Source organism: Sprattus sprattus (assembly GCF_963457725.1).
Source record: "Sprattus sprattus genome assembly, chromosome: 2".
Classification (NCBI taxonomy): domain Eukaryota; kingdom Metazoa; phylum Chordata; class Actinopteri; order Clupeiformes; family Clupeidae; genus Sprattus; species Sprattus sprattus.
Window position 1 is genome coordinate 64,920,631 of NC_137921.1, and position 22,086 is coordinate 64,942,716.

Sequence of the window (22,086 nt, forward strand, 5' to 3'; positions counted from 1 at the left end):
AAGTCACAGGCTCACAGGCTCAGGTTCTTCAACCCAGGCTAGGGATACATCCCTCTCCTACTGTCAGACTGCACCCATCATGTCAGGTCTTTAATAATGATCCACTCTGACATGTAGGATGTGGGATGCAGGCTCATTCATCATAGCTGAGGTATCTGATTAGTCTTCTGGGAAGAGGCAGGGTGTGCAGGAGCCCGAGCCTCTGAAGTCCAGCCTCCTGACGGATCTGCAGTCGACACAGCTGCTTGAGGGATGGAGGGTTCCCTGTAATCGGCGGAGGACATGACCTCAATATCAATGGCATAATCATCATAGTAGTCATGTATTTGGTGTTCTTGAACACTCATTCTCATCATTATCATCATCGTCCTCCAGCTCATCAGCTTCTTCATCAGCATTACCATCACCATCATCATCATCATCATCATCACAATCACCATAATTATCAACATCAAGTTATTTCCCATTCCATGGTGCACAGTTACTGATAATGACGAGTCGTATGCCATGTTTTTTTGTCTGGAAACATTTTGTAAGTGTAACTGTAGAGAATGTATGCCATGTTTTTTGTCTGGAAACATTTTGTAAGTGTATCTGTAAGCCTCACTCACTTGCCCTGTCTTTCACTCCAGCCCAGTCCTGGTGGCCGTCTAGTTGTTGTGTGAGTCTAGCACAGAGCTTCACCTGTCCCACGTAATCCAGGAGAAGGTTGATGATGTGACCCGCCCTGCTGCTGACTCGGGAGACAGAGATCACCTCACAGAACTGCAGGGGGGGAACACACGTCACATCAGTACATTTGGATGCGTGACCCGAACAATTTATCACACTGGGGTCAGTGTAACTGAAACTCTTCCTACATGTCATGTTGTTGTATAGCCTACCATTATTCGACACTCAGTCTCTGTATGTACGTAAGAACAAAAGTACAAACATGTGCAGTGTTAGCATATGGTTTGTATGGATGGCCATGGTCAGTGTGAGCATATGGTTTGTAAAGATGGCTATGTGCAGTGTTAGCATATGGTTTGTGTGGATGGCCATGGTCAGTGTTAGCATATGGTTTGTAAAGATGGCTATGTGCAGTGTTAGCATATGGTTTGTATGGATGGCCATGGTCAGTGTTAGCATATGGTTTGTATAGATGGCTCTGTGCAGTGTTAGCATATGGTTTGTATGGATGGCTATGTGCAGTGTTAGCATATGGTTTGTATAGATGGCCATGGTCAGTGTTAGCATATGGTTTGTATAGATGGCTATGTGCAGTGTTAGCATATGGTTTGTATGGATGGCTATGTGCAGTGTTAGCATATGGTTTGTAAAGATGGCCATGGTCAGTGTTAGCATATGTTTTGTATGGATGGCTATGTGCAGTGTTAGCATATGGTTTGTAAAGATGGCCATGGTCAGTGTTAGCATATGGTTTGTAAAGATGGCCATGGTCAGTGTTAGCATATGGTTTGTAAAGATGGCTATGTGCAGTGTTAGCATATGGTTTGTATGGATGGCTATGTGCAGTGTTAGCATATAGATGGCTATGTGCAGTGTTAGCATATGGTTTGTATGGATGGCTATGTTCAGTGTTAGCATATGGTTTGTATAGATGGCCATGGTCAGTGTTAGCATATGGTTTGTATAGATGGCTATGTGCAGTGTTAGCATATGGTTTGTATGGATGGCCATATCATCCACCTCTCTCCTCTGTGCGTTTGTACCTGCAGGCAGGGCTCCTCCCTCTGGAGACCAAGGTCGTCCTTGCAGGGCCTTTTGGCAGGTGGGTGTGAATTAGAGCCATACTGGCACAGAAAACAGGCCAGGGCATCGCAGCCATGATCCAGCAGGATCTTCAGCATCGGTGGGCAGCTCAGGCACAGCATCACCACCGCAGGGAATGTTATATGACAGTTAGGCATCCGGGCGTTAACGTCTGCCCCGTGCTCCGCGAGCAGCCGCACCATCTGGATGTTCCCTTGCGACAAAAATAATTGTTGTAAACTTTAAAACTTACCTATGTAAAATTGATGAAAAGATAGAGATGATGTGTGTCTCCTAAAAAGTACATACAATTTTAAACTTGCGTGCATCTACAGAGAGTATAGAAAAGTAATGCTGTGAATAATATATTCCTTCATTTTAGATGGGCATACCAAAAGCACAGATTTTGTAGTTTGTTTTCGTTTATGGACTTCCTAATTCTACTTGCCACTAGTTATGAATAGTGAAGGGAGCTAATTTTGTCCAAAAGTAGTTAAGCAGTCTACATTAAGATAAAATGAAATATACTTTTATGAAGGCCTACTTAAACTAGAATCCCCATAAGGTCACTGCCTAACTTTGTGTCTCTGAAAAGCGCATTATAAAATAAAGGTATTATTATTATTATTATTATTATTAAGTCTTACCCTGCCTCACAGCCGCCAGAAGGGGCTGGAACGTGTCTTGGTTTGGGTCAGCACCAGCTTCCAACAGCATCTCAGCTGCATCCAAGTTGCTGTTAGCGACTGAAAAGTACAGAGCCGTGGTCCGGCAGTCCGGGTACTTCCGTGAATGGTCCAGAGAGAGCGGGGCGTTGACATCATATCCAGCCTGGATGAGGAGCTCCAGGATCTCGTCCTCGTTGTGTTGGGCAGCCAGGTGAAGCGGACTGATGCCACTTTGTCTGACTCTGTCCTCACTGGTGACTGGGATCAACATGTTTACTATCCTACAAGACCAACAAATTATTGTTCCAAGAACCATTTCAAAAACTCTACAGACCAGAGTATCTAAACTCATATGTAATGAACCTGTAACAGAACTGTGACAAAGAGAAAAATTGTTTTGTAGAAATCTTTACAAAAATAAATAAATACAATTTAAGTCTGTATTTACTCAAGATGGCCGTGCTGGGCTGCAGCGTGTAGAGGCAAAAGCTGTGTTTTGGTTGGCTTGTTGGCATCAGCCTTGTGAGCGAGAAGCAGCTTCACCACACTGCCATGTCCATTCTTGGAGGCCTCAAACAAGGCAGTGGCTCCGTCGCTCACTTGGAAGTTTATATCAGCACCTGGGTTACACACAGAGGTAGGTTAACCGTTGGGATAGCCCAGTTGAACACTGTCCAAAATACACACAGCAGGGTTACCACCAAAGTTACAGCAGTTGTTTTGCTTGAGGCACTGTTTAGTAGTCATAGCCTCATCATCATGGTAATGACTGAATGATGGCTAACATAGGTGACATTATCTGACCAGAACATGCTACCTTTTGGTCTCCAATAACCTAGCAATAAAGCATATCACAGTCATAGCCCACCATGGTTCAGGAGGAAAGTCAAGGCCTCCCCACTACCGGTCTGTGCTGCCAGGAAGAAAGGAGTGATGCCGTAAATGGTTCTCTGGTTGAGATTGGCTCCGGCCCTCAAAAGCATGGCACAGATCTCTACGCTGTTGCGGCTCACAGCCTCATGAAGAGCCGTCCAGCCTCGAGAGCAGGCCCTGTTCACCCCTGCTCCGTAGCTCAGTAAGAGCTCCACCACGTCTGGGTTCTCCAGCTCACAAGCTGTGTTTTTAAAGGACACATGGGAGGACTTCTAGATCATATATAAACCAACATGTTTGTCTTTACTAACAATAAGCTTGCTTCAGCCAGCCTTGCTTTCCACTAGTCATCCATTGACCTTTACATTGGCATATGCTTCCTTAGACGAATGTATAATCAAATGAACTACCAAAGCTGGCACTGGCATTCACAATCTTATTTAAATATGGTGCGACAGTGGTACAGGAGGTAGAGAAGTCGTTTTGTAATCAGAAGGTTGCTAGTTTCGATTCCCTGTCGAAGTGTCCTTGGGCAAGACACTGAACCCCTAAGTGCTCCTGATGTGCAGTGTGCCATCAGTGTATAATGTAAAAATTGTAAGTCGCTTTTGATAAAAGCGTCTGCTAAATGACTAAATGTAAATATTTGAAATGTTACCTTTATGTAGAGCAGTTTCTCTGTCTTGATTGCCTATGTTGGGGTCTGCTCCTGTCTTCAGCAGATATTCCACACATGCAATATGGTCGTTCTCCACCGACAGGAAGAGAGGGGTTTTCTCCAGTTTGTCACTCTGATCAATGAGCTCAGGCTGGACTACATTTTAACAGACATAAACAGACCCAAATGCTTGTCAAGTTATAGTTTGTTCTGGAGAATATGAATTTAAATGGCAGTATGGCATACATTTCTAAAACAAAACATATAATGTTCACATGGAACAAATCTCGATGCTAATGGGTTAGTACTGTACACAAAAGCATATGCGTATGATCAAATGTATTTGTGTTGGTCTGAAGACACCCCACTACACCCAGACAAAGTACAGAAACCTTGTGCTAAAGACTGGGCCAAGGTGGGGAACACTGCATGTAGAGGAGCAAGGTCTTGTTTGAAATACACTTGAGAGGTTGTAAACTACCTGTCAGCAAGATCCCAAGGCATTCCTCCTGCCCATGGACGGCTGCCAAGTGCACTGGGAGACATCCCAGAATGCTTTGCTCTCTAAGACCCCCTCTCGCCTTGATCAGCTCCAGCAATGTGTCCACTGAGCCACTCGTGACTGCTGTGGTCAGCTGGTCTGCAATCCTAAATAGGAATAAAGTGAGCAATGTTTTTTTTGCTGATATATTGGGTTCTGTTGCTGTATTAGCATTGACAGGCAGTAACCCAGGGGTTTAAAAGTTGTTTTTTGTGTGCATGTAATCTATTTACTGTTAAGCACTTTGAGCTGCATTGTTTTGTATGAAAGGTGCTTTACAAATAAAAATGTTTTTAATTAGTAGTAGTAGTTAAATGGTAGAGTTTGTTCCAGTTGTGTGGCTTGCAATGTCGAGGTTGTGGGCTATTGCAAGTGCTAATCAAATGTGTGTTTTCAATACGAATCAGTCTGGGTGGTATTGCCCTGTTCATACAAAGATCTGCTCCTTAAGTGAAAGACTACCATACTCTTCAGGTTCTTGGGTCTTGTAGAAGGTTCCATCATATCTTCTCCATGCAATGCACCGTGTTCCGTCATCGCTCGTGAAAGAGTAACTTCTGGTTGCCTCAGACGTCGGAAGATTGTGTAAATCGACAAGCTTCATCTGGGGGGGGGGGGGGCAAAAATAAGGTGTTTCCTCGTTTGATTGTTTTGTTTCACATAGGATGCTGATGTTGTTTTGTTCTGTTTTCATACATCACTATTTGGATCAATGCATAGACATAAATCGGTGCCTTGACTTCAGGAGTTCACCTAAAAAGTGACAAGATTGATAGTTGAATTTGGATGTGTGTTACTGAATCCTGGGCTCTAAAAGCCAATCTTTAATTAAACACTGAACAGGCCAGTTCCAGTCTCATAAATAAAGTCAAAACACAGATAGCCATCCAACCTAATTTAACGTGGTGATTTTACAATAGCATTTTATATTCTATATGAGAAATAACTTTAGCCCATGCAATGTGTATTCATTTGAGACACCCACAGCTCAGTGGTAAATTGTTAATTAAACTAAAGTGTTATTTCATAACTTGGCCTTGACTGCCTGCCAGAAAGCACTCTTCCCATCCATTTGTTCCTTCTGTACCCATCCCAGTTTAATCCCTCACAGCTGCTGAGTCTCACACTGACTGAGGCGCATCAGTGACACCCACGGTGCAGTACATCGTGACCTTTGGTCAAGGCAGCACAACCCACCCTTCACCTCCTCGGAGGTAAAATTAGGATCAGGCAGCCAAGGAAACGTAGGGCAATAAACACATTGATGGCATGGCCTTGCCACGAGATACGAAGACAACAGGCTGCTCAAGTGCTCAGAATGTCTCAGCAGGATCAACAACCACGAAGGAAAAAGCTGTCAAGGGGGGTGAGTATTGCAGAGGCATATGGGGTGAGCTTTAGATAGTTGACAGTCACTATGCCTCTACGAAACCTGCTTTCAGCTCACTGAATTTCTATATATCATTTTACAGGACCAATGAAAGCTTGGAAACTTCTTGTTTATAATAGATTTGTGTCCCACTGTCTCACAACACTATGGTATGTGTGGGATGTGCTTGGTTCAGCTTTCAAAAAGATCTGAGCTCATTGACTGACAGGTGCAAAGTGGTCTCACAGGATGCTGCCCATCTGCTAGAGTCTGCCGGGTAAGTAGGAGCTCTGTGTTTTACCATAATGCATGATGTGATGATAGACAATACAGGACAGAGTCATGGCCAGGAAAGGTGGTGATAGTAGTCCTTCTCAAAATGAGAAAATGACTAAATAGGTTTAAGAATATATAAACTTCATGAAAAGCTCAACTTTGTTCCTGCTTTAAGTATGTCTCTGCAAGTGCAAAATGACAAAAATTAAATATTGAATAATTTACAGTTCAAGATAGCGATTGAATCTTGAACCCGGTACAATTGGCACAATATTACAACTCAAAACTTCTAATGAGGTGTTTAACAAGTCCTGCAATAGTATAAAATGCTATGAAAATTTGTAATAAAACAGTGCGAAACAATCCAACACCAGTTTTTGGTCTGATTGCAGATGCCACTGAGCGTGCAGATTAAAAGACTTGTAATACAATCTGCTTTCTGAGAAATATTCAGAATAGTTGTTGAGAGTGAAAAGGTACTATTGGGTAAAGTATGTCTCTACAACCTCCAGTATTATGCAAAGAATGCTTCTGCACACTTGACGGCCGCTATGCACATGAAAGTCTTCATGACACTAGTCAAAACAAACACTTGCATGTTTATATTGTCCTAGATGAACACCAGTCAAAACAAACACCTGCATGTTTATATTGTCCTACATGAACACTAGTCAAAACAAACACTTGCATGTTTATATTGTCCTAGATGAACACCAGTCAAAACAACCAATAGCAACTTTAATATTGTATAAGATGAAGATTGGAATACCAGGCATACCTTTGCACCACACCGTAGGTGCTGGAGATGAGCAGAAATGAGTCAGGGGCTGGTTTTGGATGTCCACACACTCCCACTGTCCTCTTCTGTCCCTCACTGCTTTAGCCTTAAAGACAGACTATCCTCTGAGCACAGTGGAGACCCTACCTCAAGATGAGGGCTCTGTGAGCTGTAGAATGGGCCACGTGAGAAACGCCTGAAGAGGCAGCGCTCTTCAGATCAGGTTCCCATCAGCCCCAAGTTTGGGGTGGCAGTGGCACACGTTAAGTGCAACTTAGATGGCACCTCGCGCGGACTCTGGTGGACGCATCTTGATCAGCTGCCACTGAACTGTTACTGTGCAAATACACTTCAGGATGTAACTGGTGTAACATTATGTAGGCTATGCAGAGTATGTTGTGTGCACTACGTTTTGGATCACTCAGAAAATGACACATTTTCCTGGAAAACTCAGTTGAATGAAATGAAAATAGTCAAGACTTTGTCTAAGTTAGTAATTTGAAATAACAATTTTGTGCTTGAAAATGTGTTTTTATGAAAGAAACCACCATTTGCAGCAATTACAAACTTTAGCGCCATTACAGCTTTACTGGTGCTTCATTAAATTGGTCTTGCATAATTTAGAGCAATACTTTAGGTTTCCTTCTTGTCGTTGGACAAAATGGCCTCCAGTAAAGTGCCGACCACAGGGTAGCATGGCAATTAAGAAATTGTAAAATTGTTAAAAAAATCCTTTTATTCAGTACAAAATACATACTTGAATTACATACTCTACCAGCACCAAAGCTCCCCAGACAATCATATTTCCTCTGCTCTGAGTGTTTGAGAGATGGTGTCAAGCCCTCCTCATGAGAGGTTTCAGTGCAATAGTTTCAAAAATGACACTGATGAAACTGGTTTCTTTTTACTGGTGTTTCGTCTATTGTTAAAATTGCAAATGGGATGTAATAAAATAACAAAAATGAACTAAAGTAATGTGAGATTTTCTGATGGCAACAACTTTATTGTATTCAATTTTTCTGTGCCTCACAAATATTTTTCTCTGTCATCCAAACACCTCAACTAAGACTTGTCTGTCTGTAATATATTGTAGCATCCTGAGAGTCGTGTGAATTGTGTGTAGTTCCTCCATAATTCTGTGCAGCACTCTGGTTTCTTGGTGTGTGTTAATGCCAGTGTGTATTTCTGTTGCCATGTTGGTGTCTGTGTATTGTGGAACGCCTCGGTGTAGTTTCCCTGGTGTATTAGCGTCTTTGTCTACCCTTGCCCTGTGCGCTGAGTCTCCATAAAAGATTCCTGCCGTTCTGCCCATTCGTCATCAGTTCCTGAGTGTTCATTTGTTGCATGTCTTCAATAGATGGCAAAGATGGTCTCAGATATGTCTTCAATAGATGGCAAAGATGGTCTCAGATATGTCTTCAATAGATGGCAAAGATGGTCTCAGATATGGCTTTTTCCTTGAAACTCTGCCTTAAAGGGCAGCATTCCATTGCCTCTTTAGTGCTGATGATGAGACTAGTGTTTATGGGTTTTCTATTTAATGAAACTTCCAGCTAAATACCTGGTTCTTGAACTGGAGATTCTGATGTTCTTCTCTGAATATGCTAATCACTTCAAAAGACTCTTAAATGCTGATGAAAACACTGAACATTAAAGTCTTGGGCCTCCTGCTTCTCTTTGTATCCTGCAGCAAACTGCAGCAAACTCTTCTGTGAAGGATGTGGTGGATACCTTTGGAAGGAGACTATGACAATCTCGAGGGGAGTTCCCAACTCTGAGGAGATGGAATTACAGAATCATAATTCCTTCACAACTGTGTCTTCCTACTTTCCGCCATGATATTGGATAACCATGGCTAATGTTATTCATGTTAAGGGCTTTGGCGCCCCCATCTGGACAGAGTTGGCAGCCACAATTACAAAACTGACCTATTTGTGGAATAACCACAGCGCTCTATGGAGGATTTTCAGTGCAGCCTGTTAAAATACCTCGGCCCATTTAAACTGCCTAGGGGCAAACACAAAACCGTACTCAACTCCCAAAATAAATATGAAATTTTCAACCACAGCAAATAAAGTCGTTGCCATTACATGACTTTAGTTCATTTTTGTTATTTTATTACATCCCATTTGCAATTTTAACAATAGACGAAACATCAGTAAAAAGAAACCAGTTTCATCAATATTCATCAGTGCCATTTTCGAAACTATTGCACTGAAAACTCTCATGAGGTTGGAAGTACAAAGCAATCAGCATTCTATTTTAATCAGTATGTGAATGAAATAAGTAGTTTGATATGTTCCGCTTACAATACATTTAAAAGTATTTACAACATTCTACATTTAACTCTTCAATTAACAACGTCCACTTAACACTTCATTTCAATAACCACAGGCTATTTCAGCATTCATTCAGACAACCAATGGTCATCTTTCTAGGAACATTCTCTGCGCAAAACATTCCCCCTCTACCAACATTACAGAAACAGATATAGATTCAATACATCTTCTATCTGAACACATTTTTATTATGCATATGTGTTTTTTTTTTTTTTTTTTTAAATAGAGGACATTTTTGACATGTGTTGTAAAAGTAGATAATTTTTTTAGCAAAACGTAGTGCAGTGGTACAATTAAATCGGACAGTTTAAAATCTTCCAACAAAGCCATATTTGACTCCAACAAAGCCGCACACAGCTTTTATTTCTGTGTCAACTGTGAATACATTCTGAGAGATAGGATATGTTAAATGGCAGCTAGCGAAACCACAGTGACTAAATGGCGACAGTCCACCTGTCTGCTGGATGCTCATAGCTCTTCGGAGGAGTTTACATGCTTGAGGAAGTTGATCAGTCTTCCGGGAATGGGAAGTTTGTCGATGTGTCGTAATCTCTTATTCCCGATCACCTGCCGCACTTTAACTCTGCACAGGTGCATCAGTGTTCTGGGGGGTTCTGCATGTGCAAGAAAATATTGTTTTTAACATGCAAACACACAAACACAGAGACAAAGTGGGTGAAGAAATGTGTGTGTAGTGTACCTGCCACCTACATGTCTACTGCCATTCACATAATGAAAGTGTGTGCGTGTGTTTGTGATGTGGTACCCCAACCTGCTCTTGGGGTCCCACTAGGTCTAAACTTGGGCAAATTACTTGGGAAAGGTTGTGGACAGCAAATACCACACCAGGGCAATACTGGGCAGTCTCTAGGACCCTGGGGAGAATTTAAAAGTTTATAAAGGACTTGCCTTACTGAAAACAGCCTTGTCGTGTCTTTAACTTTTGACAGTTAAAAGTGTGTGTGTGTGTGTGTGTGTGTGTGTGTGTCTGTGGATGTGTCTGTGGATGTGTGTGTGTCTGTGTGTCTGTGTGTGTCTGTGTGTGTGTGTGTGTGTGTGTGTGTACCTGATTTCTCCTTGATGTGTTCCCAATCACTATAGCTATCGAGATGGTCAATGAGTCTAGCGCACAGCTTCACGTTGCCAACGTAGTCGAGAAGCACAGATATGATGGGCCCCGCCCAACCGCTAATGGAGGGCTCGGAGATCATCTTGCAGAACTGCCATTTCAAAAAGACAAAACAACTTGAATAAGTCTTAACCAGTGCTTAACCAAGAGCACCAGTTCTGTTCTAAAGTGAGCTTCAGTTTCCCTTCAGCCTCTGCTCTGTTTTGCTCTCCCTCTTCAGAATCAGAATCAGATTTTATTTGCCAAGTAAGTTAGAACAAACGAGGAATTTGACCTGGTGAACTGACTCTCAATGTGCTTACACATAATACACATTACAACACAATACAAAAACAAACACAATATATTACACAAAATATACAGTAAACACAATACAAAAACAAACACAATACAATACAAAAACAAACAGTTACTTACCTGTACACCGGTATGGTCTGGTTCCTCCTGCCTGTGACGCAGCTCCTCTCCTCTACCGCGCGTTGCCATGATGGGCGGATGAATGTTGCTCCCGTATGAGCAGTCAAAACACGACATTGCGTCACAGCCGTTGTCCATCAGGTATTTCAGCATGGGCAGGTACTTCATGGTGAACATGACCGTGGCTGGGAAGGTGGTTGGGACGGTAGGGATGCAGACGTTGACGTTGGCTCCGTGGTCCACCAGCTGGGTGACGATCTCCATGGCGCCCTGGCGGACGGCCACCAGCAGGGGGCTAAAGACGTCCAGGTTGGGGTCAGCACCGGCCTCAAGTAGCATGGTCGCAGCCTCGAGGTTGTTGTTGATGGTGGCAAAGTAAAGCGCAGTGGTGCGCCGATCCTCGTATAGCCTGGAGTAGTCTTCGGACAGTTCTGCGTTCACGTCGAAGCCGGCCTTGATAAGAGCCTCTAGAATCTCGTCCCGGTTCCACTCGGCGGCATGATGGAGGGGACTGATGCCACAGCGCCGAACTCTTGCTCGACTGGTGACAGGTATCAGCATCTGGATGATCCTGGAAGAGACACCATCAGGTTGCTGTTGGGTTGAAGAACTTCCAGAGATCAACCAACTCTGGAGTGCATTTAGCCCTGGTACAGTGTGGATGCAGCCCTTGAACAAGATCCACGGCAGAATCAGTTAACTCTATAGGTCAACAATTTAGCTTTAGCTTGTTGTTCAGGCTCATGTGATGGAGTATTTAGGTCTTACCTTGACAGAGAAATACTATGCTAAGTAGCTTCACTGAATAGCATGTAATGTCGGTTGACTGGGTTAATGGACACAGCCAATATGATGAAGCTGTGACACGTAACTCTATAGATCACATTTATGAAACACCTTATCATACATACATCAAACTGCACAATTGAACTCTTGGATGGTAAACATATTAGACAGAGGTTAAGCACAGGGGGCATGCCTCTCACTGGGTGGGCAGCAACACTGAAATAAACATCGTCCACAAAGTTACTCCCATGGTGCATCAGACACAGTTCATTTGTCAATTAGAAATACAAGGAATATTATAAACACCCCTGTTATGAAGGAAATAATTAATTGACACAGTTATGGATATTTTCATAGAAAAAAACGGAGGCTCCATACAACAAAGGAAAATTAAAAAAACATGCATTCTTTAGAAAGAAGCAAAAGCGACTTCGCTATAAAAACCGATTAGCTGCTAGCTCATGGGAGGTCACAGGTTAATTGCTCTTCTTGCACAATGGCACAACAGCAGGTCTTACCACCACCGACTTACTTAACCGAGTCGACTACATTGCTGTTGTTGTAGTCATAGGTGAGGAGTCTTTTTCTGCAAATAATGCAAGATAGTGATGAATACCATTGCTAAGCAGTGCTATGAGACCCTTAATACAAAAAAAAAGATCAAAATATCACAATGTTTGTCATTGTTAAGACCTGGCTTGTAGGCTGCAACATAAAATGGAGACTGGCAACAGCCAGGTTTATTTCAGTAAAAGTACTAAAGTAAAACACACATGAAAACATGGGGAGCACCTGCGGCAGGGCAGTGGCGAGAATGCAAGCCTGTCTGGGGGACAAATGTGTCAAATCAGCAAAATGCCCTTCCACCATCCAAATGCTGTCGCACTGCCACAGCAAGGCCAGTGGGGGGTACATAGGGGCATAACACTCATACCTATTATTGGGAATTGCTCAGGTTGGAAACTGATCTAAGTTTGGGATAGTTTCATGTTAAAGTCTGAGTTAAAGACCAGATGGTTAAAAGTGGACGTGCCTACCCGTCGTTCCCCTTCTGAGCAGCGATATGGATGGGAAGGAGGCCGGTCTTGCCCGGTTTGTTGGCATCTGCTTTCTGGGAGAGGAGGAACTCCACAATATCTTCGTGTCCGAATTTACACGCCTCAGAGAGAGCTGTGGCACCATCTCCGGCTTGGCCGTTGATATCCGCACCTACAGAGAACACCGATCATCTATTCCTGGTTCCTATCTCGAAATCAAGTCTACTGACTAATAGCAAGCACTTTGATGACGAATGTTTGGACACGTTTAATTTCATGAGTGCCAGTTTCAAAATGATTTCTGTATTTAGAGACATACACTTTGTACTTGCCATTCATGCTACTTTCTGGTATTCTGTCACTTTCTATGTAAGCAAGTTTATTATCTTCTGAATTGACAAAGCATGAACGACAGTGAACACAGAGCCAAGAGCACTACCAATTATCTTAACTTAAGCTGAACAGTTTGGCAAATTACTGATTGGACGGTACCTTTTTTTAAGAGGAAACGTATGATGTTCAGTTGTCCACTAGCGGCAGCAAGTAAGAAAGGTGGGTCGCCGTACTTGTTGGTAACGTTAATTTTCGCTCCAGCTTTTATCAGCATCTCACAGATCTCCACATCGCTGTGGTCCATGGCTCCGTGCAGGGCTGTCCCGCCCTGTATACACACCTTGTTAACTGCCGCACCGAAGTTCAAAAGGATGGCCACCATCTCTGCATTCTTTCTTTCGCAAGCTGGAGAAAGGCAAGTGTGGTGAAGTAATGAATGCAAGGACATTTTGACAAAAAGGCAGAAGTTAATGAGGGTTGGGGACATCTCTTGTATGCCCATTTATGACAAAGCCATTTCCAATACTTTTAAGCGAATCCACATATATACGAGTTGACAAAAAAAAAACCTAGCACTACAGTGACCTGTAGATTTTATTGTTACCCAAGTAAAGAGGGGTCTCCTTCTCGTCGCTTGCGATATCAGGGTCAGCTCCTTCCTCCAAGAGGAACTCCACACACCTGGTGTGATCTCGTCCTACCGCCAGGATGAGGGCGCTCTGATTTTTCCTAGTGCGTTTGTTGACCATTCCAGGTTGAGCTTGGTGGGGAAAGGATGACTGTGGTTAACACTCTAAGGTCCAAGGCCTTTTAGACTTTTCTAAGTTGTCTGACATGCCTTGATGTTTTTGTACATTTTGCTTAACTAAAAACATTGATGCACAAATGGAATATATGATTCTATTCTAGAAGACCTCAGCAATAATATTAGAAAAGGGTTCAATGTTAATGTAATGATGTTTGTGATTTGTCCTTGTACTTTGCAACCTACGGATTTTTCGTTTTGAAACGAGCCGTTTCCCAATTACCACCAAGAAATAGGAAAACAAAAAAACGGAAAACATAAAAACGCCGTTATCTGATTTCCTTCTATGTGCTTAAGCATGGAAATAGGGAATTAAAATACTGTGTGGAAATCTTACATTTGAATCATAGATTTTTGTGTTGTGACCCGGAAGCTATCGTAAGCAGACGTTGGCAGTGTGTTTCATTAGGAGTTTGGAGTCTGACATCCATGAAACACACGTTTGCCGGTTTTATTGCAGAAAACAGAATAAATGTGATGTCTAGTGGTGATATCGCTGCTGCGTTATGTACCCAGTTTGGAACGTCCCAGGAATATGCAGAGGTGGTGTGCTTTTTTTTTCTTTTTTTTTTTGCGATCAGATTTAAAACAGGGGGAGTAAAAGAGAAAAACAGAATAACTAAAAACATACTTATAAAATGTGAATGGGAAGTCCATATAAGTGGCCAGAAAGACAAGGTGACAAGAAAATAAAAACAACATGTTAAAAATACACATAAACCAGTATATGGAGAACAGAAAAGACACAATAGACCAGTGACGTGCAGTCAGGGTAGGCAAGGTAGGCACTGCCTACCCTGACAAAATTCAAACGTAAAAATGTTTATTAAATAATTTTATTTAATAAACTTGTATTTGTATTTGTACCGAGTATTCTTGTGATTTATATATGCAATACATACGTTATTCCAATTGTTTAGACGTTACGATGACAATTGTATCAGTTACGCATAAACAAATACAAAAAAACGGTAGAATAAGCAGTGCCTTTACTGTCCATTCATTTTGAACGGCAGCGAAAAACTAATGTCGCGCATGCGCACTTAGATTCTGTATTCTTTAATATGTACGTCGAAAGGCACAACTCTACTGTGCCTTTGCACGTAAATATGTTATGCCAGTAATCATCTACGTTACGTATCAAACATGGACCAATTAAAATTGAGATATTACTGGACATTTGCGCAGCTGACGTCATTACACCAGCTAAGCGTAATCCCCGCGAAAATCAAAGTAAAAATGACAACAGCGGTATCTACCGATATTGTGGAACTTAGACATTTCTCCAAACTCGACTTTAATAGAAAAAAGTAGTAACTAGCAAGAGGGAGGCCTATTCCAACACTAAATGAAATTCTGCAGAAAAAGGGACCAAAAATTGTCGTTTCAAACGGACTGGTATGACAAAAAAGATTGGCATTGTGGCTGTGCTAGTCAGGTGAGTTAGAAACTATTTTGAGCTTAATTTTGAAATGATAAGTGTGGGGTTGAATTAATGCCGACTGCAAGCCATTTGCTTTCATATTCAATTGAGCAGTGTGTGTTCTCATTGCTGCTGACTGACATACATAATTGGCCGCTGTGCGGATAAAGATGTTTGCATTCTGATGATGGACATTAACTGGTGTGTGCGTGCGTGTGCGAGACTGAGAGTACGATATGTTATCGTGATTGGATTTTTTTTTTATACATCGATCGACCGTGCCTGTGTGCCGCACTTGTACCTACTGTTGTGACGTAGCCTATTAGCCTAAACAATAAATAAAGTAATCTGGCTTTCATAACTCAGTGCCTACCCTCGTACTGACTTCACCGCACGTCACTGCAATAGACAGACATACATGACATAGGGACATAGACAAATGGAAGGGACTTTACTAAAACATCTTTGGCTAGAGAAGGAAGGCTTGAGTTTACACCATTTCCTTCAAGGAAACAGCAATACGCCCTAGTGCGCCCTCTGCTGACATCCTGAATGTGACTGTCAAGGTCGTGGGAGCAACTTCTGGAACACAAAAATCTACGCAAAATAGAGAAAGAAGATTTCCACACAGTATTTTAATTCCCGATTTCCATGTTTAAGCACATCAAAAAAAATCAGATAATGGGTCGCTTTTGTTTTTCGTCTTCTATTATCAAAAAGAAAAACGGAAAATGGGTCGATTTCGTTTTTTTGTTTTCCTCCATCTCTAAATGGTTGGTTTTCTCATTTCAAAACGAAAATCCGGTGGCTGCAAAGTTCACGGACCGTGATGGAAGCCATTGATGTGTATTAAGAAAACGGCAGTCATGATGATGATTGTGGTGATGAGGACGTACATTATGCAACTTCAAATATTACATTCTGGTGATGTAACGGATGTATCCACTGACCTCCCAGGAGAGCCTTGAGACACTCTTCCTGCCCATAAAATGCAGCTTCATGTATGGGCATCCATCCATGTTTATTTGGCTGTAGAAGATTCAATTCAGGAGCTCTTACAATTTTCCTCACCAATGATGCGTCCCCATCCCATATAGCCTTCACCAGAGGATCGACTACCCTGAGGGGAGGAGCGGCACATTTTATTCACTAAAATACCATACCGCTAGGTTCCAGTACTTTAAAGCAGCACAACGGATCAATAGCTATTCGCTAACGGTATGCTAGCAGGTAAAACTAACGAAATCTCTTGAAAATGTGCTGACTTTGATATTATGACAAACTAGTTACTCAACGACTGTCCTTACACAGTCAAACATCAAGCAAGTGCAACACAAGACAAAGCAAGACTGCAAAATAAGCTACTTACAAGTTCGTTAGAAAGTAAACAAGTTAGGCTGTCGGGCTGTGGCAGGCAAAACTACAGAACGCAGTTATATGGCTATGGACCCTGTTATGGCACGCAGGCGATTCTCCATATTAAAAGTCATTATAGCGCCCCAATTTTTTTTTAAACAGTTATTTTAAGGTTAAACTGCTTATACTAACCCTAATCCTGAAGTATAATTGTTGCATAATGGGGCTATAACAGCTACAAAACAATGCATGCTTTCGTCAGTGACGTACAACATATACTCACGCCTCTTGCTCAGGCTGTGACCTGATCAGGGTCCCATCCATTCGGCGGTAAGCCACCATCTTCTTTCCGTATCCTGTGGTGAAATGGCTTACCCAACTTCCTTCCAGCTCCTGTTTGATATCCCTGTCATTCATAGCAGATACGGTACCAGGCCACATTATCTATCAGACATGTTCAAAAAAGAGTGAGATTCTTTTCTGAGGGGCACTTATGTTTAGATCATCAAGTAAATCTGAAGATGGAATCTGTTTCAGGAAACACACAACAGATAATCACCCAGTCTTAACTTGTCTTTGAATTAGACTGCATGTTATGGTAGGTTGTTGTGCGGTGTCTTGTCTTAAGAATTTCAGTGCCCAGTCTGACTCTGTGTTGTTCTGTGCATCTGACAATAAAATACTTGAAACTTGAAACGGGCATGAAGCTGAGTTTAGCCACAATAATGGCACTGTAACTGAGGTCATAGGAGCTTGCTTTCATGTTTTGCACTGCTATTTTTCGCTGTGGTGGCATGTAGACCTCTTAGATGTGCCACTTGGGTGTCATTCCGTGGCGTGTCCTGCGGGGCATAGGTGCCCAGGCCAGTGTGACAGAATGCCCCCGAACAGGTGCTACGCACGTGGCCTTGTGGGATACTGTCGTGCCTGGCTAGGTCTGGTCTGGTGTCGGATAACAGTAACTGATACGCAGGAGCTTCCAGCCAACTAGCAGTTTAATGGTTGAGTAAGAGCAGCATTAGAAGAACATGTGTTGGGGGATACTGGGAGGGGACAGGTTAATCAGTCAGTATGTGTTCAGTGGATCTTTCTGAGACCTAAACAATGTTCTATATCTGACTGACCTTGCATACCACATCTGCATTTTGAGTAAACTATTTGGATTGACATATTAACGCAACCACAACAATCTTTACTTTGTTTCTTTAGCCTGAACTTTACTCCTTCTCGTCCTGTTAGTATTTCAAAGCAGATCGTTTAACCACGTTTGGGAGGTCAATTATTATGGGTTTCACATATGAGAAGTGCCAAAGAACCAGTGGCGTGCATCTAATAAATTAGGGCCCTATATGTTTGTTGTCACAGTAATGGATATATTTTTGGCCGAGAAGAGACAACAGTGGGTCTTTGCATTCCTGATTGCTGTGTGCAGTGTGAATAGTGCCCAGTTGTTTCTGATTGCTGCCATTTTGAAATTGTTATGTGTGACAGTTGAAATTTGGTTGAGAAGAAAACCGGAATAATTTTCTGTTTGTGTTGAGCCATCATGTTTAAAGCAGGGGTTTTCAACCATGGGTCCGTGGCCCAAAGGTGGTCCGCGACGGCATTGTAGGGGGTCCGTGACATGAGCCTATGTTGATCAGTTCACCATTTAATTTTTTTATTTATATAAATTTGCTTTGATATTTCAACACATTTCCCGATTACTTTCGAATATCATGAAAATATCGGCCACGGCTAGCGATGTACCTTGATAATTTAACATATTTAGGTGTTAAAGGCAGAATATCTGTGCAGGGGGAGGCGGCGTGGCAGCGGCAGTTACAAACACTCACGCGCGTGCAGGCACATCAGTGGGCCGCAAATTACTAACTAGACAGAATGGTGGTCCCTGGGACAAAACCAGTTGAAAACCCCTGCTTTAAAGCCTCGCCCTCTGTGGTGCTACTGAGCATTGCATTTACTACACAAATATGATTAAACTGCGCAGAAGAGCCAGTGGCACATCTTCTTGGTTAAGATATTGGTTGTGAGCACCTGGGAGGGTTGGGCGGGCAGATGGAAGGATTCTCTGAGAGGTCCGCCGGTGGCCGGAACGAGTAAGACCGTCCGACATCTGCACTAGGCCTTGCTGGAGGTGTCGCTTGGGGAGATATGGGGAATTCGACTGAGTGGGCAGGGGTGCATTCGTCCATCAAGCTGCGCTCGATAGCCACCTGGAGGAGCTCATCTTCAGATAGGTTACTATACATGCTGTAGTCCTCGAAGCCCAGCGTGGGGCCAGAGGAGCCCGCCATGGAAGACGTCATGATGGACCCTGGGAAAGATACACAGCAGAGAAACATTCCCATGAGCAACAGATCTGGTTCAATAACTACTTGATGGAAAAGCAATTCAAATGTGAGATTGGCTATATTGGCCTTGGCAGAGTGCCAATTAAAGTTGACCCTGAAACGCAATTATATTTCTTGTCATTATACTGTCTTGTAGCCGGGATGGCGTCACGGCGATGTAAAAGAAATGGAGGCAGTGTCTCAGACGTTGTAAAAATGGCCAAAAGGTTTAATATCCCACTGCAGCAGGTAAACACACCAGCATGGAGAAAAAGGAAACAAAACAAAACAAAAAAAACTCCAAACAATAATTCTCATAAATACAGGTCCCTAAACAATTCAGCTCCAACGGTATAAGTGACTCTCCAAAATCGTGAGTACGCTTTACACGTTGTCGCACTCCAATCTAAACACTTTACCTTCGGTACAAAGGGGTGGGAAGTTGTTCCCCTCTATCTCATCGCTCCAGAACACCTGTTCGGCGCCAGCACTTTATTTTGCCGGCCTGAACCACTGCACACATAGTCAATCAATTAATAACCATCCCTATTGCGACTCATTATCAAAACAAACATTTCCTTATATTCATACAACTGGGTTTACCCACAACAATAATATTATTATTACTACAAAGCATTCGGAATAATCACACTGGTTAAAAGACACACCCCTCTTATTCCACCAACTCGGCGTGGGCACAGAGTTCAAAGGTCCCTCTCGACTTTCTGACCGGGTTGTTCCTCTGTGTCGCGTCTGGAAATCCACAGGCCCCACGTTTTCAGTCTCGGTATGTTGAGTGGTTGTATGTCCAATATGCGGAACTGATCGTGGTGAAGTATGATGGTTGTGTTGTGTGTACCAATAAACCGTGTGTCTGTACCCCGAGCTGGTTACTGTGTGCGTTTTTGTATACATGTGACATTTGTAATCTTGTATCTTGTTTATATTAGTCTATGCCCTGTGAACTTTCATGAGATATCAGTCACATGATATTCCTGAAACATGTGGCAAAGTCACTAGATGTCTAAAATTTCTGGACTGTTAAAGTGCTTACAGGTCAAGTCAGCGTGCCCTAATTTTGCCTTCCCACCCTCACTGTATAAAAATAGACTTCTGCAAAGAACACTCAAATTTCCTGCATCATTCATATACTTTTTAAAGGCTTAATCTGAGTTTTCCTTTAATGATCTATGTAAAAAGTTCAGTAACACTATGTAATCAAATGGTCAGCCCTCTCACGTTGACAAAACAAGTAGTAGTCCTACTACATGGCCTTCTGTGTCTCCCCCGATTAATGGCGCATCACTTCCTTCATTCACCCCCTCTCACTTATAGCGAGGTTATCAAAGCTCCTCACCAGCCACCTCCTCCAAGCCATGCCTCCCTCCATTGTGCCAGCAACCAAACATGTGATAAATGCTGCCCTGGCTGGGAATGTTTCTAACCCCATTCGAACAGGCTCGGGTGACAGCCCTGCTCAAAAAGCCCTCCCTCCACTCAGCTCAAGTTGAGAGCCACCAACCTTGTCACTTGTTTCATTACTTCCATTCTTTCCTAAGGTCATGGAAAAGAAGGCGTTCAAACAGGTCACAGAATTCCTGTCACGGCATGACCTCTTTGATCCAAAGCAATCAGGCCACTCCACTGAAACAGCTCTGCTGTCTGTAACCAGCAGCCTTTGACAAGGTAAACAACCGCATCCGCAACAACCCAGCCGTACTCTCTGATACAGACATCTCGGGCAAAGCATTTGAATCACAAGGCAGTCTCAGTCCAGACTGTTCTCATTTGCTGTTCCCTGTTGGTGGAACGAGCAACACAATGCTAAAAGAATCCCTTCTCAACACGTCTCTTCCGAGAACACCTCCTTTCCTATCACCCCTACCACGCCTCTCTTTCCTCCTTGTTCTTTGTCTCATTGAATAGATTCATACTTAGCGCATACTCCAAGGTCTACTGAAGCTTGAATGTCTGGGGTGTAATAAAATTATACTTAAATTAAATCATTCAATCCATTCTATGCAGTTGCTTGCGGTGACAAACGGTGCCTTAACACCAGCTCAAAATAAAATGCAAACCCATGAGCTCGCTCGTGCAGAATATATGTGCTCTGTAATATAGGGCAGGTCAGAAGCGGAGCAACACCTCTAAATACAAACACTTACCCTCTCCTCCTGCCAAAGGATTTCTCTAGGGTTTGCTGTCAGCAATATAAGCTGTCGTTGTTGCTGTGGGTGTTTTCTTTTTTTTGCCGAATGTGCACACAAGTAAACACTCCTTCTTGCTGCTGAAAAGTGACGTTAGATTTCCCTTTTTGTACAACAGGGTCTCAGTGTGTTTATGCTATGTCTCCAGAGCATGTAGATGATATGCAGTGGTCCAAGTCCAAGTCTATATTTTGGAAACCTCGTAGCTCGGGTTGCTCTGAGGGGGTCAGGTGGCCTCCTTGCTAAAGTGGAGGAGCAACAGGGGCTCGCCCAGACAGTGCCAATATACCCAGCCACCCCCGTTCATCATCAACAGGTCAGAGTAGTGCCAGCAGTCATACTGATATATCACCACTGATGCAATCACAGGTGCCTGTGAAACAAAGGCTGTATATACACTGATTGTTCTTGCTTTTGCAGCGGTATTGCTTTGTGTTTTTATTTATTTGTTTAGTTTTGTCCTCTTTTCGTCTGAGTGCCCCTTGATGTGTTTCATCTATTATGTCTGTAATAAACAAAAACTGTCTTGTTGAGTTTCAGATGGATCAAATGACATAAATGCCAAGGGAACACAAACACATGGTGTGGATGCCTGATCTGTATTTATAGACAAACAAATGTATTTAGAGAGGCCAGATTTGTTTGCAAGGTCACGCTACCCCTTCTTTTTCATTAATGTAGTTATTCTGTGCCATAGCTGGTGGGTTGTCTTTGCAATCTCTCAGTTGTGTTCAAAAGTGCTTTTTAAAGCTGTCTTTAGGACTAGCTTGTATTCAGTTATACCCTGCTTATACCAGGGTGCATGTGTTCACACTCATTGGTTTGTTAAGCATTTAACCATAAAACACCTCAGCAGATTCGTTTTGCGTGACGTAATATTTACTAAATGACTTCACAGAATGTCTCAATGTTACCAAGGTACCTTCTTTTTTTTTTTACCTGGTTGTTTTGGTTGCCCAATTTGTATTTTCTTTTATACTCTCCCCTGGAAATACCAAATTTA

General features: G+C 42.6%; 1 protein-coding gene across 1 annotated transcript; it reads right to left on the bottom strand.

The window, feature by feature from the left end:
* Window positions 1–3: 3 nt before the first annotated feature.
* On the bottom strand, window positions 4–21,234 carry LOC308382844 (uncharacterized protein). Its single transcript, XM_080860366.1, has 20 exons — window positions 21,042–21,234; window positions 18,581–18,860; window positions 16,827–16,949; window positions 16,138–16,307; window positions 13,564–13,719; window positions 13,119–13,364; window positions 12,627–12,798; window positions 12,122–12,175; window positions 10,804–11,374; window positions 10,324–10,477; window positions 9,729–9,871; window positions 4,963–5,099; window positions 4,436–4,602; window positions 3,955–4,110; window positions 3,292–3,537; window positions 2,872–3,043; window positions 2,403–2,704; window positions 1,716–1,969; window positions 612–765; window positions 4–264 (listed from the first exon to the last, which is right to left on the bottom strand). Exons 2-20 carry the CDS (start codon window positions 18,850–18,852, stop codon window positions 134–136), a joined length of 3,780 nt encoding a protein of 1,259 aa, XP_080716492.1. The 5' UTR covers window positions 18,853–18,860; window positions 21,042–21,234; the 3' UTR covers window positions 4–133.
* Window positions 21,235–22,086: the final 852 nt, after the last annotated feature.